Raw genomic sequence first — 17,265 nt, 5'->3', positions numbered from 1 at the left:
TTTTGCGAGAGAGTGGGGGAGGGGCAGAGAGAGTGGGGGAGAGAATTCCAAGTAGGCTCCTTGCTGTGTCCGCGTAAAGCACGAAGCGGGGCTTAATCTCATGAACCGTGAGATCGTGACCTGAGCCAAAATCAAGAGTTGGCTACTTAACTACCTGAGCCACCCTGACTCCCCATCCTTTTATTTTCTTAAGACTTTTTCTTTTTGCTTTTTTATTGTGTATATCGCTATCTTTGCATAATTAAAATGTTTTCACGTTATCTTACTAGGTCGGTGGTCCTGATGCCTTGGAGTATGTGCCTGGTCAGGATATCTTGGACATCTGGTTCGATAGTGGAACTTCATGGTCTTGTGTTCTTCCAGGTAATTTTAAATAATAGATTATATACCAGTCAAGCAGTTTTGAAAATACATAAAAGTTACTCAGAAGAAATCTATGATCTGGGAGTATTTTTTTTTATTTGGAAGAAAATCTCCTGCCATGATACGATTTTAGATCTGGAAGGGCTCTTGGAGATCATTTAATCCAATGATGTCTAAATTTGTTTGTTTTTCCAAATGAAATTTTATATAGACCCACAATACACAAGGTAGATAAAAACGGACATTTCTTCCTCCTCTCAACCAGCTCTTCTTGACGCACTTAGCAACCCAAGGCATTAGCTCTGTAACATTTAGAAGTCATTGAAACGGTCTGACTCCCATCATTTTTCAGAAGAGGAAATGAGATTAGATTAGAGCCAAATTAGGTGATGGTTACATAGCTTAGTTAGTCTCAGACCAGAAATCAGATACCCTGATCTCTGGTTCTTATTTTTCTTACACGAACTTGTCATTTCACAGCTCTTCCCCCCTCCACACAGGCAGCTGACTAATGTTACACTCACTCACAGGGCACACTGTGAGAAGGGAGAGACCTGGTGGGCAGTAGCAGGGAGAAGTAGGAGAAGGCACACATTGGAGGTTGTGTGTAGCTGCTTAAGAGGATATCCTTAAGCACACCACGCGAACACCAGAGGGAAAACAAAGAGCAAAGCCCATCATCACCGTGAGGTTAAAGGCAGGAACGAGGATGAATCAGATGCTTCTTCACATTGCTGCTAAGCGCCACCCTGGGCCCAAGAGATCTTGCTTTCTGGAGCGAGAGAATGTGGGAAAGTAACTTGTCTTTGCAGCTGGCCATTATTACGGGATTGAGAGGGATTGTCCCCAAGTGTGACTTGAGGTATCCTTTTGGTACTGGGCCTCACTATTGAGAGGACGTACATCTGATTCCTGGTAGGTAAATATGATCATTTGTCCCCTTCTAGTAGCCTAGGAAATTAATCCATGTAAATTCATGTTTCCTCTATATTACAGCTAAAATACAAATAGTAATTCATAATGACTATGTATAAATTACATATTAATAAAATCTTTTACAGTTTTTAATAATTTTCAGAATTATTATTTCGTAAGTTTCTCCCACCACACCTAAGAGAAAATACTGCAAGTTCGATTACTTTGTTTCCCTAAATTATACTGAAAACATAGGCAAGGACCACTACATAAGGTAGGTAGAAGTAGTGTTATAAATAGGGAGAAGAGTTCCGTATCTCCTACCACACTGGGGCAGCATCGTGAATTTCAGCAAAAGTGTGCCATGTGCAAAATCGTTTATATGATGTATTTCAAAGTTCATTAACTTTTTTGGCCTTGGTACGAATGGCTGCTTTGAGCGTTGTTGCAGTTTAATTTCAGAAGTGGTTTCACATTACTCCACACAGCAAGGTCGTGTTCTACTTAGAGACCTTGTAAAACTGCATGAAAGCTCGTTAAAACCCGTCTGTGCTGCTGCCAGTGGTGCTGATAAAAGTATAGTCACGTTCCTTCTAGTTGATGATGTTTTTAACTAAATACTTGGGAAAGAAATAGTTTATTAAATGAAGTTAGTGGTAGAATTACACCTAAGCAGTAGGTGTCATATTTAGATAATTAATTCGAAGAAGGAGAACTGATTTGTCATTTAAACTTGTATGTTGCCTGCATAGAGGCCGCCAGAACTTAAATAAGCTACCTTCACAGATAAATGCACAAGACTAATTTTAGACTGTAATTTCTCCTTTTTCACTGAGCTGTCATTTTCCTCCTCCTCTTCCTCTAAATCAGTCAAACATGGTGTGAGGTTAGTCAAAGAATTAGATTAATTGGCTTATATTTTATCCTATTTACCTCTGAGCTTTTATTCTTTTTTGGTAAGAAAATTTTCAAAAGACAGGGAGAAAGAATGAAGTGGGAAAGAGCCAAGATATAGTGAATTCACGGTTTGAAAATCCATAAAACAAACTTTCCTTGAAAGAGAGAAAGAACAAGAGGGAGAAGTCTTTTTCGAGAAGGGTATTTTACTTTCCATTCTCAAATGCTTACATTAATTCTAATAAATGATTCAATGCCTGCGTATTTCCCTCAGAGTACGTTACTGCAAACTAAAATCAACTTACTTTTGAGTTTAATTGAGCTATTTAGTCTTCATCAGTACCTGTTGATGTTTAACAAGATGAATTTGGTGATTATGGCATACATGACTGGTTTTACTTTTCGTTGACACGTTTTACAACAGTGAAAGATTTGGCTTAAGAATTTGAACACCAGGTCAGGTACCTCTTTGATTGTGAGTTCAAGGTCAATAGTACTTAAACTGAAACCCGAACGCTTTCTGAAAGGGAATGGCGTTTTTAAGTGAATCATTTCTAAAACATTCTTTAAACATTTACCGAAGGCATTAATTTTTGCAGTGATTTAAAAATAATGTTTTCAAAAATATTAAGTAAATTCTATTTTTTAGAACAGTTTTAGCAGAAATTACAGAGATCCCATACACTGTGCCTCCATTTCCCCATAACCTCCCCTGCCTTCAACTCACACTACGGTAGTGTATTTGTTACTATTGATGGACCTACATTGAAAAATCATGATCACCCACAGTCCATAGTTAGGATTCACTCTTGGTGTTGTGCGCTCTGTGGGTTTTGGTAAATGTATAACAACATGTATCCACCATTGTAGTATCGCACAGAACAGTTTTACTAAGTTTTACTGAATTTTACTAAAATGTTACTAAAAATTTGCTCCACCTGTTCATCCCTTCTTCCCAGCTGACCCTGGCAACCACTGATCTTTGTACTCTCCATAGTTTTGCCTTTCCAGAATGTCATATAGTTGGAGTCACACAGTATGTAGCTTTTCGGATTGGCTTCTTTTACTTAACATGTATCCATGGTCCCTTCGTGTCTTTTCCTGGCTTGATAGCTCATTTCTTTGTAGTGCTAAGTAATGTTCCCTCGTCTGCATGTGCCGTAACTTATTTATCTTCACCTGTCAAGGAATTAGTGTTGTAAAATACTTATTCTACTTCATTTGTTTGTTTTTTTTAACAAATAAAGAGAAATAAATAGAAAAAAGATCATTTTTTTGAAAGAGAAACTATTATTTACAGTTTAGATTTACAAAGCCTTTTTTAAAGGATTACCCTATTAAGAACATAGATGATAGTTTACAAATAGCCTAATTTTTAAAATTGATAATTATATCCTAACATTTTTGACAAATTACTCTTGGCTTAAATTATTTTACGTTGGTTAAGCAGTAGTTGTGACAAATATGTTTTGTGCTAGTTCTATAACTTGCCTTCTTAAATACAATATAATCTTGCTCAAACTTTATCAGTTCAGCTAAGTTAAACAAATTTAGTAATGAAATTATAGACTACTCAATTTTTTGGCTGATTTTGCTTTGAGAGTTTTTTTTTAACACTGTAATTAGTTTATTCTTTATTTACTACCATGCCTAAATCATAATCTTAGAGGTACTGAATAGTTTATGATTTTTATAATTTTCCTAAGAAAGAAAGTTACTGTAACAGAAATATTAGCCTTTTGCCGCATGGTTGATTGCGACTTTTCCTGGAGTATTACAACACCCAGGTTTATTTCTAGTTTTTTCTTTTACTAGAAGGTCTATTGAGGGAAGAAAAAGAGGAAAGAAGATTAAAAAATAGGCAGAAAAAGTTGGCACCGTTGCTCCCTCTTGTGCAGCTGTTGGAATGTAATCTGGCACGGGTGGACTGGAAAGGATTTTTGCATTATGCCTCAGAAGCTTTGGGTTGGTTTTCTGTCGTTTGACCAAAAAATTCTATTTATGGGCATCTCTCCTGTCCAAGTGGTCAGATGTGGGGCTCCTGGGTGCCTCAGTTATTTAAGCGTCTGGCCCTTGGTTTCAGCTCAGGTCATGAGCTTACGCACTGCTCACTCACTGCAGTTTGTCACTTCGAGCCCCGCATCGGGCTCTGTGCTGACAATGCTGAACCTGCTTGGGGTTCTCTCCCTCTCCCCCTCCCCTGCTCACACACCTGCACTCTCTCAAGTGATCAAATCTGGATGAAGAACTGTGTGTGAGGATATTCATTACAGTGTTCTTTCTTTCTTTCTTTCTTTCTTTCTTTCTTTCTTTCTTTCTTTCTTTACAATGCTATTTTAACAGTATGTGATTTGGCACAGTAATTCATTGTCTATGTGTAGAAAAATTACTAAAGCAATATGGTGTACATTCATACATCAGAATCATATGCAGCCACTAAGCAATGTTTTTGAAAAATAATTGAGGGTGTGGGTATTATCTAAGGGCATGCTAAATTTGAAAAAGTACAGAATACAAAATAAAAGGATATGGGCAAATACCGTGATTCGCTAACAACTCGTGGAAATGCTGAGCACAGACAAAAGACTGGGAAGAGATGCGCTGTAATGAAATGGTTATCTCTAGGTAGTGGGATATAGGTGATTTTATTTTGTTTTAACTTCCCAGTGCTTTACAGATTTCTTAAAGTGAGAATGTACATTTGCTAGGAAAAACAACCATTACTAAAAATAAACTTACTAAAATAGGGAATAGTCCCAATAATTCATCACATGTGGCTGTAGCTGTACAGTAATTCCAGAGTATTCCAGCACCTTAGTTTGACAGATCTTCATATTTCTTCCCGCGTAAGACTAAGCTTATCTTTGTTTCTAAAGTTCCTACAAGCTTTATTTTTTTCATTTCTTGTCCAGAGCTCTGCTACGCCCCAACACCCCACTACCCCGTCCATCTTTTTCCACTGGTTTCATACACCACCTTGAAAGGCTCTGGCTTGCAGAAGCTTTCTGGGGTTACACTTCCTTTTCTAGGATGGTATTTTGCTTCCTTCCCAGTTCCAGCAATTCAGTATCTATATGAGAATGGAAAAGGCATTGAGACTTGACCCCTGCTAAGTATGAGCTGTTTTGTTGTGCTGTGATTAGTAGGCTGATGTCCTCCTATTTTATTAGAGCGTTGCAACATATAGTTCTAGGACAGAATCAGAGACCACGTATTTTTAAAATAGTTTAGGATAACGATACTTTCACAAGTATTCTTGTATATAAAAATGATTTGAAAAAATACACCTTTCTTAATTTTCCATCAGGAAATGTCAGTGCCCTTTGTGATAAATCTTTGTAATAATTAACGTTTACTGATAATGTGCTGTGTACACAGCATGTCCTATTGCTTCTTTAATCTCTCTTACAGCCTCGTAAGGTAAATACATTTGGGGTTGTCCTCATCTTAGTAAAGACCTGGGCACGTGGGAAGGTTAAGCTCTGACCCCACACCTGGTGCGTCCCACACACAGGACTGGGACTCCGGCAGCCTCAGTGCCGCCCCCGTGCAGTCAGATTGCTAGTGTCCTGATGACTGTAAGTCTTTGGGCAGCAGCCAGCTTTTTAAACTTTTAGGGCAAAGGTTTTAGAGATTATTTAAACCCCTTGTTTGAGAGGTGTGTTAACCAAGGCTCAGAAGCAGTGTTTGCAGTAAGGTGACAGAACTTTGGTTTGATGCCTGGTTACTGTCAGTGATTGTTTCACCAGCCCCTGAGCAGGCAGCTTTCAGAGAGGAACAGGATTTGGTGATTCTTTCTGCTCTTTCCTTCCTTCCTTCCTTCCTTCCTTCCTTCCTTCCTTCCTTCCTTCAGGAAAAGATTTCCACTAGCATTCTGTTATCAATCATCTCCTTGATTACTGCCACATCCCCAAAGTGGTCAGCAGTAGGAGGTTAACATCTTGAGTGGAAGAGGATTTATAAAAGTTTAGGGTTATAGGGGTGCCTGGGTGGCTCAGTAGGTTAAGCAGCCGACTTCAGCTCAGGTCATGATCTCACAGCTTGAAGGCTCGTGAGTTCGAGCCCCACGTCGGGTTCTGTGCTGACAGCTCGGAGCCTGGAGCCTGCTTCGGATTCTGTGTCTCCCTCTCTCTCTGCCCCTCCCATGCTCACGCCCTGTCTGTGTCTTTCTCTCTCTCTCAAAAATAAACATTAAAAAAAGATTTAAGGGGCGCCTGGGTGGCGCAGTCGGTTGGCGTCCGACTTCAGCCAGGTCACGATCTCGCGGTCCGTGAGTTCAAGCCCTGCGTCGGGCTCTGGGCTGATGGCTCAGAGCCTGGAGCCTGTTTCCGATTCTGTGTCTCCCTCTCTCTGCCCCTCGCCCGTTCATGCTCTGTCTCTCTCTGTCCCAAAAATAAATAAACGTTGAAAAAAAAAAATTAAAAAAAAAAAAAAGATTTAAAAAAGAAGGTTAGGGTTACAAATGGCTACAAGTCAGTAGAGGGAGAAGAAAAGTAGGTTGTAGATGTAGCATTCTAGATGTTGAGGCTAAAACATTTTGTTCTTACTGCATATGCATTTGTCTTCTTACCCTCTTAGACTTTCCTGGCTGCGGAGACTAGGCTGAAGTGCAGTTTTGCCATGATAACAACCAGCACAATTATTTCTTATTTAACATAAAGTTCACCCCCTAACTGTCAGCTCCAAGAAGACAGATGCCAGACTTCTTTGCATTTTCTGCCCCAGGACCTAGTACAGTGCCTGTCAGGTGATAAGTGCCAGAAATGTTGAATGAATGGAACTGGCTTGATTTAATTATTTTAATTTTGTCTCCCACCTCCCCCCAGACCCGCATTGTCACATAAGGATTATAACCCTGAATCCTCAATATTTAGGGCATAAGGACCGATCTTCATTTCACAAGTAGAAGGGGCTTTTAAAGTTGTGAGTTTAGATTTAAAATATGGGAATAATCTTTCCCAAAGACCTCATGTTCCTTTTTTTATTTTTTATTTTTTATTTTTTTATTAAAAAAAATTTTTTTTAACATTTATTTGTTATTGAGAAACAGAGACAGAGCCCGAGCAGGGGAGGGGCAGAGAGAGGGAGACACAGAATCTGAAGCAGGCTCCAGGCTCTGAGCTGTTAGCACAGAGCCCAGCGTGGGGCTTGAACCTACAAACTGCGAGATCATGACCCGAGCCGAAGTCTCAGCTCAACCGACCGAGCCACCAGGCGCCCCTCATATTCTTTAAAAATAAATAAATAAATAACATTTTATTCTGAAAAGTCACAGAGCAGTGTAAGGAAGTAGCATCTCCCCTTCATCTAGATTTTCCAAAGTTAGCATTTTACTGTTTGCTTTATGTATTTTTTCCCTATGGCTATGTATATACAGTTTTTTCTGTACCACTTAAGGGTAAGTTGCAGACTTGATGCTGTTTTATCCCTAAATTTTTCAGTGTATGTTTTCTAAAAACATGGACAGTCTCTTATATCACAATATGAGTATCAAACTCAGGAAATGACCCTGATTCCATCCTGTCACCATCCTGTCACCTATCTACAGACCTTATTCACATTTCACCCAGTGACGCCCTTTCTCGGGAAGGAGGGAAAGTAAGTGTCCTAGGGTCTAAGACCATACGTGGCATGGGTGTCACGTCGCTTTAGTCTTACTTTGATCTTGTCTTTCATGCCCTTGACGTACATAAATGTACAGGTTATTTTGTCGATGGCCCCTCATTTTGAGTTTGTGTAATGTGTTCTTATGATGTGGTTTAGACTATGCGTTTGGGGCAGGAATATCACGGAAGAGACACTGTGTCCTTTTCCACATCGTAACAGAAGTCACACAGTGACTTACCAGTGATGTTGAACTTTGGTCACTTGGAAGTGGTGTCTGCTTGTTTTCTCCATTACGGTGACTTCTTACCCCCATCTCGCCAGAGGGGTTGTTACGTTAGGAAGTGTCTTATAGAGAGACACTTGACAACTATGGAAATACCCTGTGTTCTCACCAAATTTTCACCCTTGATGAGTCTTGACTGAAATGATTGTTACTTACGATGTTTGCCAAATGGTCTTTTATCTTAGATTGTTAACTCCTGAATTAACTGGTTAACTGTTGAATGCTGAAGTAGCCCTGAAGCTTGCTTATGTATATGTCCTAACAAATTTGAGACTAAGTTGTTCATAGAGCATTTTTTCTTTTTTTTTAATTTTTAATTTAAAAAAAATTTTTTTTAAACATTTATTTATTATTGAGAGACAGAGAGACACAGAGCGTGAGCAGGGTAGGGGTAGAGAGAGGGGGAGACATAGAATCCTAAGTAGGCTCCAGGCTCCGAGCTGTCAGCACAGAGCACGACGCGGGGCTCGAACTCACAAACCGCAAGATCATGACCTGAGCCTAAGTCATTGGCCCAACCAACTGAGCCACCCAGGGGCCCCACATTTTTTTCTCCTTTTACTACATCTTCTTTTAAAAGACTTTATTTTTTTTAAAGAACCATTTTAGTTTTATAGCAAAATTAAGAAGAGGGGAGCCTGGGTGGCTCAGTCAGTTAAGTGTCCAACTTCAACTTCAGCTCCGGTCATGATCTCACGGTCCGTGAGTTCAAGCCCTACACTGGGCTCCGTACTGACAGTGCAGAGCCCACTTTGGATTCTCTGCCTCCCTTTCTTTCTGCCCCTCCCCAGCGCATATTCTCTCTCTCTCTCTCTCTCTCTCTCTCTCTCTCTCTCTCTGTCTCTCTCAAAAGTAATAAACACTCAAGGGCATCTGGGTGGCTCAGTCAGTTAAATGACCTACTCTTGGTTTCGGCTCAAGTCATGATCTCACGCCTCGTGAGTTTAAGCCCCACGTTGGGATGTGTGCTGACAGTGTGGAGCCTGCTTGGGACTCTCTCTCTCTCCCTCTCTCTCTGTTCCTCCCCTGTTTGCATGCTCTCTCTCTCTGTCTCAAAATAAATATTTAAAAAATTAAGAAGAAGGTGTAGAGATTTTCCATATACCTCCTGCCCCCACAAATGCATAGCCTCTCTTATTATCAGTATCCTCCACCAGAGTGGGACATTTGTTACAGTAGATGAGCCTACAGCGTCACATCATGACCACCCAAAGTCCGTAGTTTACGTTATGGTCCACTGTTGGTGTTGTACATATTATAGGTTTGGACAAAGGTATAATGGACATGTATCCATCATTATAGTATCACATAGAGTATTTTCACTGCCCTAAAAATCCTCTGTGCTCTGCCATTCATCCCTCCTACCCCAACCCCTCATCGCTCACCCCAACCCCTGCCTCACATGGCTTTTTAATAGTTGGTCCATCTTTGACTGGGTCATTGTCAAATTAGAAGTTTATAACTTGCCCTTTTTAAAAGATTCTTTTTTCTGATTTGTTTAATTTCTTGGTTAAATGTACTCCAGTGCCAGGTTGTCTAGATTCAGAATCCCTCTCTGTCGCTTACTGTCCCATAAATTTGGACAAGTTCTAAAACATCTCAGTGTTTCACCTTCCTCATCTGTGAAATGGGATGATGATAATACCTACCTTATAGAGTTACTGTGAGAATCAAATGAATTAACATAAAGCTAGATGCTCATTTTCATAAGAGACAACTGAAAATATTGATATCGGTAATTATTAATTAGTCACTATCCTTTTTTTAAGTTTTTAAATCTTTATTTATTATTTTTAAGAGAGAAAGAAGAGCCTGAGTGGGGGAGGAGCAGAGAGAAGGGGGCCAGAGGGTGTGAAGCAGCTCTGCACTGACACCAGAGAGCCCGATGTGGGGCTCGAACCCACAAACTGCAAGGTCATGACCTGAGTTGAAGTTAGAGGTGCAACTGACTGAGCCACACGGGCGTCCCAATCAGTCCCTAACTTAGGTAGTGTTTTAGTTACTTCTAGTTTAGGAGATCATACTCCAATGTTTATTCTGTTTCTCTTGATTAATAAATGGGCAGCGAGAGGGTAATAGCTCCAGTGACTGGTAGCATGACGCATGAAATAAATGACGTGATTGCTTTTATTATGTTAACACTTTGATGCATATTTACTTTCATTTTCCCATTTTAATTAACTTAAATTTCTCTGTTCTTTAATATTTATTTTGAGGTACTGACCAAAGAGCAGATTTGTACTTGGAAGGAAAAGACCAGCTTGGTGGTTGGTTTCAGTCTTCTTTATTAACAAGTGCGGCAACAAGGAAAAAAGCACCTTTTAAGTAAGTGTTCAAGCTGAGCTAAAGGTGTCCTCACGCTGTGAGGACCTGTGCGGCGCCCTGGCCGGTGCCAAGCCCCGTGCCGAGCAGTTATCCCGGCAGAACTCGCTGTGTTGTGCTTCGCAGATGCTGCATTTTTTTTTATAAATTGAAGGCTCAGGACCTCCGTGGAGGAAGTGCCTGCAGACGTGGTGGAAACGGCAGGAGAAGCAGAGCCACAAGTGGAGCCTGGAGACGGGACCGAATCGTGCAGTCTCGTGACACAGCTTTCACAGTGAGGAGCCACTTCTTACAGACGAACAAAGAAGGTGGTTTCTTGAGATGGAATCTACTCCTGGCCAAGAGGCTGTGCAGATGGTTGGAAAGGACAGTGAAGGATTTGGAGTATCACATGAATTTAGTTGTAAAGCAGTGGCAGGGTTTGAGGGCCTTGGCTCAGTTTCGAAAGGAGTTGTTCTCTGGGTAAAACGGTGTAAGACAGCATTGCGTGCCCAGAGAAGTGGTGTGTGAAAGGCAGGGTCAGGCAGTGTGCCCGACTTCACTGTTGTCTTTAAGAAATTGCCACAGCCACCCTCGCTGTCAGCGACCTCCACCTTGACCGGTCAGCAGCCATCAGCATCGAGGCAAGACCTCCCCCCGACAAGAACATTGCAGTTTGCTAAAAGCTCAGGTGATAGTTAGCGTTTTTTAGCAATAAAGTATTTTTTACTTAAGACATGTACATAGTTTTTTTAGACATAATGCTTTCGCACACTTCATAGAATACAGTAGTGTAGACATAACTTTTATATGCACTTGATCGCAGTAGTCTGGAGCCAAACCTGCAATATCTCCGAGTTATGCCTGGATATGATAAAGCACCTCCTTTGTTAGCTTAGTCTCTTGTTTCATGAGAAATGAGTTTGAAGTTAAAAAAAAAACAAACAGCAATACAGAGAAGTCTTGTCACTGACACAGACCGTAATTCCCACAAGAGGTAAAGTCAGCATCGACTGGAGGAGTGGGGAAATCTCCGAAGAGCTAGATCTTGAAATATGGGAAGACTTGACGTGGAGGATGGTACTCTGCGATGTTTGAAGACGGCCTGAGGTCACATCTCCTTGTATCTGTAATGTCCACAAGTGGCTAATTAACTGAAACATTCTTGTTTTGTTAAATTAGGTATTAAGTTACAGATAATTGGTTTTCCTTATTCAAGTGTGTGGATAGAGAATCGGAAAAATTTTTGAATAGCTTAAGATTTTTACTATCTTACAACGAAAACCCATCCCAGAACAATTTACATGTGTAGGTTTCTTGTATAACCTGCTTTTATTTGATTGATTGGTTAAAGATTGTAGTTTTTTTTTTTTTTTTTTTTTTTTTTTTTGAGTAATTTCTACCCCCAACACGGGGCTTGAACCTACAACCCTGAGATCGAGTTGCATGCTCCACTGACTGAGCCGGCCAGACACTACTATAACCTGCTGTTAGAAGCCAGTAGAACAGCAGATGTAGTTTTCTCACGTTGTCTTTTTGAAAATATTTTGAGGTGATAATCTGTTCTTTTTGAGACATAACAATACATAGTAATAAGACATTTTTCCTGGTTAGTTTTAATGACCAAAATGAAAACATCATAGATGCTCAGGAAAATATTTGTATAGTGAATGTAAACATCAAAATTTTTCTAGGTATGGGGCGCCTGGGTGGCTCAGTCGGTTGAGCATCCAACTCTTGATTTTGGCTCAGGTCATGATCCCACGGTCATGAGATCAAGCCCTGCGTCGGGCTCCGTGCTGAGTGTGGAGCCTGCTTGGGATTTTCTCTCACTCTCCCGCTCTCCCTCTGCCCCTCTCCCCTGCTTGCTGGTGCTTTCTCTCTCTCTCTCTCTCTCTCTCTCTCTCTCTCTCTCAAAAAAGTAATTTCAGGGACGCCTGGGTGGTGCAGTCGGTTAAGCGTCCGACTTCAGCCAGGTCACGATCTCGCGGTCCGTGAGTTCGAGCCCCGCATCAGGCTCTGGGCTGATGGCTCAGAGCCTGGAGCCTGTTTCCGATTCTGTGTCTCCCTCTCTCTCTGCCCCTCCCCCGTTCATGCTCTGTCTCTCTCTGTCCCAAAAATAAATAAACGTTGAAAAAAAAAATTTTAAAAAGTAATTTCTATGTATAAGTAGAGAGCTTATTATCTAATAGTCATCACAAATAAGCAGCTGAGAATTAGGCTTTCAAGAAAAGCTTTCATGTATAATCTGTCAAGAAAAATCCTGGTTTTTGGATCAAGCTAAGATAACTCTTTTTAAACTATAAGTGACCTTCAAAAAGACTGTTGGAATTGTGTTATCATAATAGCTGATTTGTTTTCTTAGGACAGTGGTTGTTCATGGCTTTACCCTTGGAGAAAAGGGAGAAAAGATGTCCAAGTCTCTTGGGAATGTCATTGATCCTGATGTGGTCATCAATGGAGGACAAGTAGGTGGTTCTCTAAAAAGTCTTTTTATTTTTGCTTTAAGGCTTCTAAATTGGCAGCCAAAATCTTTAATGTAGTTACTTTGATGTAAAAAAAAATAATGAAAACCTATCTTTTATGCCAATAGCAGGTGCCTTACTGTGTTTTAAATCTAGGCTCTTAGGTAATACGTGATTTTAATGAAAAAGGGAAGGGCTGGGGTTGTGGCCCTGTTGACTCATTTCAGGTCTGAGTCTCTGGGTCCTGAACCTTGCTATCTCTTTGTTTAACTGAACTTCAGAATTTGTAAAAATTTATTTAAAAAAACAATAAAAATGTACAGTTCAGTGGAATCAGTATAAGAAAACAATGAGATTACAATTCATGCTTCATTATTACATTCTCAGAAATTCTGCCCCTTACCGTGGGTCATTAATGAGCATCGTGTCTGGAGTTGCTAATAATTTGGTTTATTTTGGAGTTGCTTTCAGAAAAGAAATCACCTGTCGTTTTACTCCTTTGGCTTTTTTTTTTTTTTTTTTTTTTTTTTTTTAAGTAGGCTTCATGCCCAGCACACAGCCCAGAGTGGAGCTTGAACTCATGACCCTGAGATCAAGACCTGAGCTGAGATCAAGAGTCAGACACTTAACTGACTGAGCCACCCAGATACCCATTACTCCTCTGGCTTTGTACCACCCTCCTAATGCCCAGTAATCACTGCTGTGTGTACGGAGTGGCTAGTGCCTCCACCATCAGAGAGGCATCAGGGCGCTGCTTCGACCCCAGCAGTCACAGATGGATGGATACAGAAATGCCCGCATCCACGCATGAAACAAGATCGCAGAGCATACTTTTTTCCAGTGTTGGTTTTTAGACACAGCTGATCTCTGAGATTGTTAGCCCTTATTTCATTACAGTGCAAGTATATCTTATGCTCACTTTGAGCTCAAATATGTCAGAGGAAGAATATCGAAAACATTCGTTCACCATGTATATGTTAATATGTTTTTCCCTCCACCGAAAGGATCAAAGCAAAGAGCCTCCCTATGGTGCTGATGTCCTTCGCTGGTGGGTGGCCGAGTCCAACGTCTTCACTGAAGTGACCATTGGTCCAGCTGCACTTAATGCTGCCAGAGATGATATTAACAAGGTCAGCGTCACTTCTTCCCATTTCCGAATAAAAAGTGAGCTAAATGACTTTTTTTTTAAATGAAGTACATTTTATTTGGCATTTCAAAACAGTGAAAACATAGTGTAATCCTAATAATTTTATATGCTGTCTTTATATTTTATAAAATATAACCTAGCATAAGAGAATACAAAATTATATTAATTTTATATACTTTTTGTGTGCTCTGTGAACTTTCACATTCATTCCATTTATCTTTATTTTTGCCTGGGAAGCAGGTGAAAATAACATTCTTACCTATACAGAGGAACACACTGGGCCACTGAAGGGGGATTTGCCTTTATAAGGTTATAAAGAAATAACAATGAAAATTCAGCCTTCATGTGTAGAGTCCAGAGGTGGTTTCTGTACCTGGGCTATTGAAATGAGAGTCTGTTTTTTGACATTTGTAGTATCATTTAGGAATGATATATATATAAAAAAAAAATCCCATTAAGAAAGTCACGAGTTGGATAAAAATTACAGAAAAAACTTTTCAGTAAGAATTAAAGGCTCACGTTTGTTTTTGACTGCATATTTTTTTCTCGATAGCTTAGGAATACACTCCGCTTTCTTTTGGGAAATGTCAGTGGTTTCAACCCAGAAACAGATACCATTCCTGTTAACGATATGTATGTCATAGACCAGTATATGCTACACTTACTGCAGGATTTAGCAAACAAGGTAAGTATGAACTAATAAGCCTTTGGCAAATAGAAATACCAGCACTGTGGAATGTTGAAATTGGAGTTGCACGCAAGCAGAACAGACATTACTAGAAACAGTAACCATGGCACTGAGAAAAGTCATGCTTGGTGAGGTCCACACATTCTTAGGCTCACTTTAGGTAGTGAAGTCTTGGGATTTCTTTGGTGGTTTTTCAAGAGACTCACAGTACCTGGTGGGAACAGTAGGCCCAGACTTCCCCTAAGATCACACTTTTCTTTCGAGGTCTGCCTTACATATTTCCCCAAGAAGAAGGACTAAAGTGGAGCTATATTTTATCTGTAGATGCACTCTTCAAAGAATAGAAATAACTGAAATGACTGTTCCTCTGTGTTTCGTAAGATATTCTCCCGTTTATATATACACAGATAATTTGTGTTTTCTCAAAAATTGGAAATGTGGTTGCTTCCACGTACCCTGTGTCAGAAATGTCCCTGCAGACGTTTGCCCAATTTTACTTTTCTGGCGAAAATGAGGGAACAGTGGCAACTTGTAGTCTCTGCTGTTTTAAAATAGTGTGGTTTATCATTTAAAACCTGATTCCTGGGGCACCTGGGTGGCTCAGTCGGTTGGGCATCCGACTTTGGCTCAGGTCGTGATCTCACAGATCGTGAGTTCGAGCCTGGCATCGGGCTCTGTGCTGACAGCTCAGGGCCTGGAGCCTGCTTCCGATTCTGTGTCTCCCTCTCTCTCTGCCCCTCCCCCGCTCATGCTCGCTCTCTCTCTCTCTCTCTCTGTCTCAAAACTAAACATTAAAAACAAAAAAACTTGATTCCTTTGACGAGTATTCTTTTGTAGTTTCCAGAGTAGAATGTTCAGTGTTTTCTGAGGATAGTCAAATTTGATAGCCAGAAATGTTTCAAAGATCCTGTCACTACTGCATATCTCCTGTTTTGTATCTGTTGCCTTTGAGCAGATTTTGAAAAGGAACACATTTTGCTCATAGGGCCAGGGCTAGGCTCACTGAGGGATCCAGGGAGGATAATGCAAGCTCACAGGACTTGCATTTTTGCTTGCTTATCCCATCTTCCAAATTTGTTCTGGCTTTTGTTCCTTAGATTACCGATTCATACAAACAGTATGATTTTGGAAAAGTTGTTCGGCTGTTACGAGCATTTTATACCAGAGAACTCTCCAACTTTTATTTCAGCATAATCAAAGACAGGTATGTGGGACTGAATATTCAAACATTTCTTGAGTGTCTACTCTGCTTGACAAACTCCGGGCGTACATCGGTGAGCCAGACGGGCGGCACCGTGCAGTCATGAAGAAGTTGGGTTCTTGAGTTCAGGGGTAATACGACCTCATAATGTGATTATGAGAAGAGATGATATAAGGAACGTGCTTTGTGCTCTGCGTGGTAAAGTGAGCGTGCACTAAGCAACAGGTGCCAGTGGGGGTAATGAATCTAGTCCCTGTTTTCAGAGGAGTTTATAAATTTTGAGGAGAGACCAAGAGACAGGCAACTGTTACCGTACGAACATTGCGTCAGATCAGTACTATCCAGTATCCTTTCAGAGGAGGGCTTGGTGCTTAGTCTTCCTGGGTGGCGGGTGAGCCACCGTGACGTGTCAGCCCCGACCCGTGAGCACCTCAGGGACCTCACACACGGGGATCGTAACCCCCAGTCCTCCGAACGCAGGAAGATGAATACCATCAAGTAACGTATCAGTGGTCAGGGTTCCGGCTGTCGTCTCTCGGAAAACCGACGTGGACGCGGCGCCGCTGGGGGGAGTGGTGGGGGAAGGCGAGCGCACCCGCAAGGGGCGAACCGGGACAGAGGGTTGATCAGTCAAGTTCCGTGATGGGACATCTGCCTCGGAAAATCGGAAGGTGGTGAGAGCCAGAGGATCGGCCACTGCGGAAGGAGACCAGCCCGAGGCAGGCCCCGCCTCGGCGCTCGCACTTGCGTGCGTGTAACGCCCCGCCGCGCACTTTGTTCTCGCCCAGGCTCTACTGTGAAAGCGCCCGCGACCCCGGACGGCGCTCCTGCCAGACCGCCCTGGCTGAAATCTTGGACGTGATGGTTCGTTCTTTTGCTCCCATTCTTCCTCACCTGGCTGAGGAAGCGTTCCAGCACATACCTTACGTCAAAGGTAAGGAACACTCGATTTGTTCTCCTGAGGAGAAAGACCCTTCCCTGGTGAGGATGCGATTTCTGGTTTTCTCTACTCCGTGGAAGGGGCGCTTTCCTGTCCACGGCGCGCGCGTGTGGCAGGACAGGTCTTGGCCCTTCAACTGTCTCTGCCCTTGTTTGGGGCCGCGTACGATGCATTTCAGAATGGCCTTCAAGCCACCACGGAGTGCTTTCTGAAACGTACGAGCAACTTGACATGACCGCAAAATCAGTTTTTCCTCGATGCCTTTATAAATGTGTGAAATATATTTTAGGTTTTATTAAGACAAAGTGTGGTGCCTTTAGTGAATATTTTTATCACGGTTTTTTCTCCCTGATTGTTAATTAGTAAGCTTATAGTAAATTAGAACTATAGAAATTCAAAGAGAAAAAGTCACTCACAATCTCGCTACGCAAAGACAACTACTGTTAATTTGGGGCTAT

At 41.3% G+C, this 17,265-nt stretch overlaps 1 protein-coding gene across 1 annotated transcript in view; it reads left to right on the top strand.

Moving 5' to 3' along the window:
* Positions 1-17,265, top strand: part of IARS2 (isoleucyl-tRNA synthetase 2, mitochondrial) — a 67,752-nt gene that overhangs the window by 45,629 nt on the left and 4,858 nt on the right. Inside the window, exons 14-20 of the mRNA XM_086694717.1 lie at positions 270-363; positions 10,282-10,390; positions 12,732-12,834; positions 13,836-13,961; positions 14,532-14,663; positions 15,764-15,870; positions 16,656-16,801. Coding sequence (XP_086550843.1) covers positions 270-363; positions 10,282-10,390; positions 12,732-12,834; positions 13,836-13,961; positions 14,532-14,663; positions 15,764-15,870; positions 16,656-16,801 — 817 coding nt within the window. The remainder of the gene's footprint in view (positions 1-269; positions 364-10,281; positions 10,391-12,731; positions 12,835-13,835; positions 13,962-14,531; positions 14,664-15,763; positions 15,871-16,655; positions 16,802-17,265) is intronic.

Source organism: Puma concolor, chromosome E4 (assembly GCF_028749965.1).
Source record: "Puma concolor isolate L17-30 chromosome E4, mPumCon1.1.hap2, whole genome shotgun sequence".
Taxonomy (NCBI): Eukaryota; Metazoa; Chordata; class Mammalia; order Carnivora; family Felidae; genus Puma; species Puma concolor.
The sequence above is the reverse complement of the archived record's forward strand: the minus strand, read 5'-3'. Positions and strand labels throughout refer to the sequence as shown.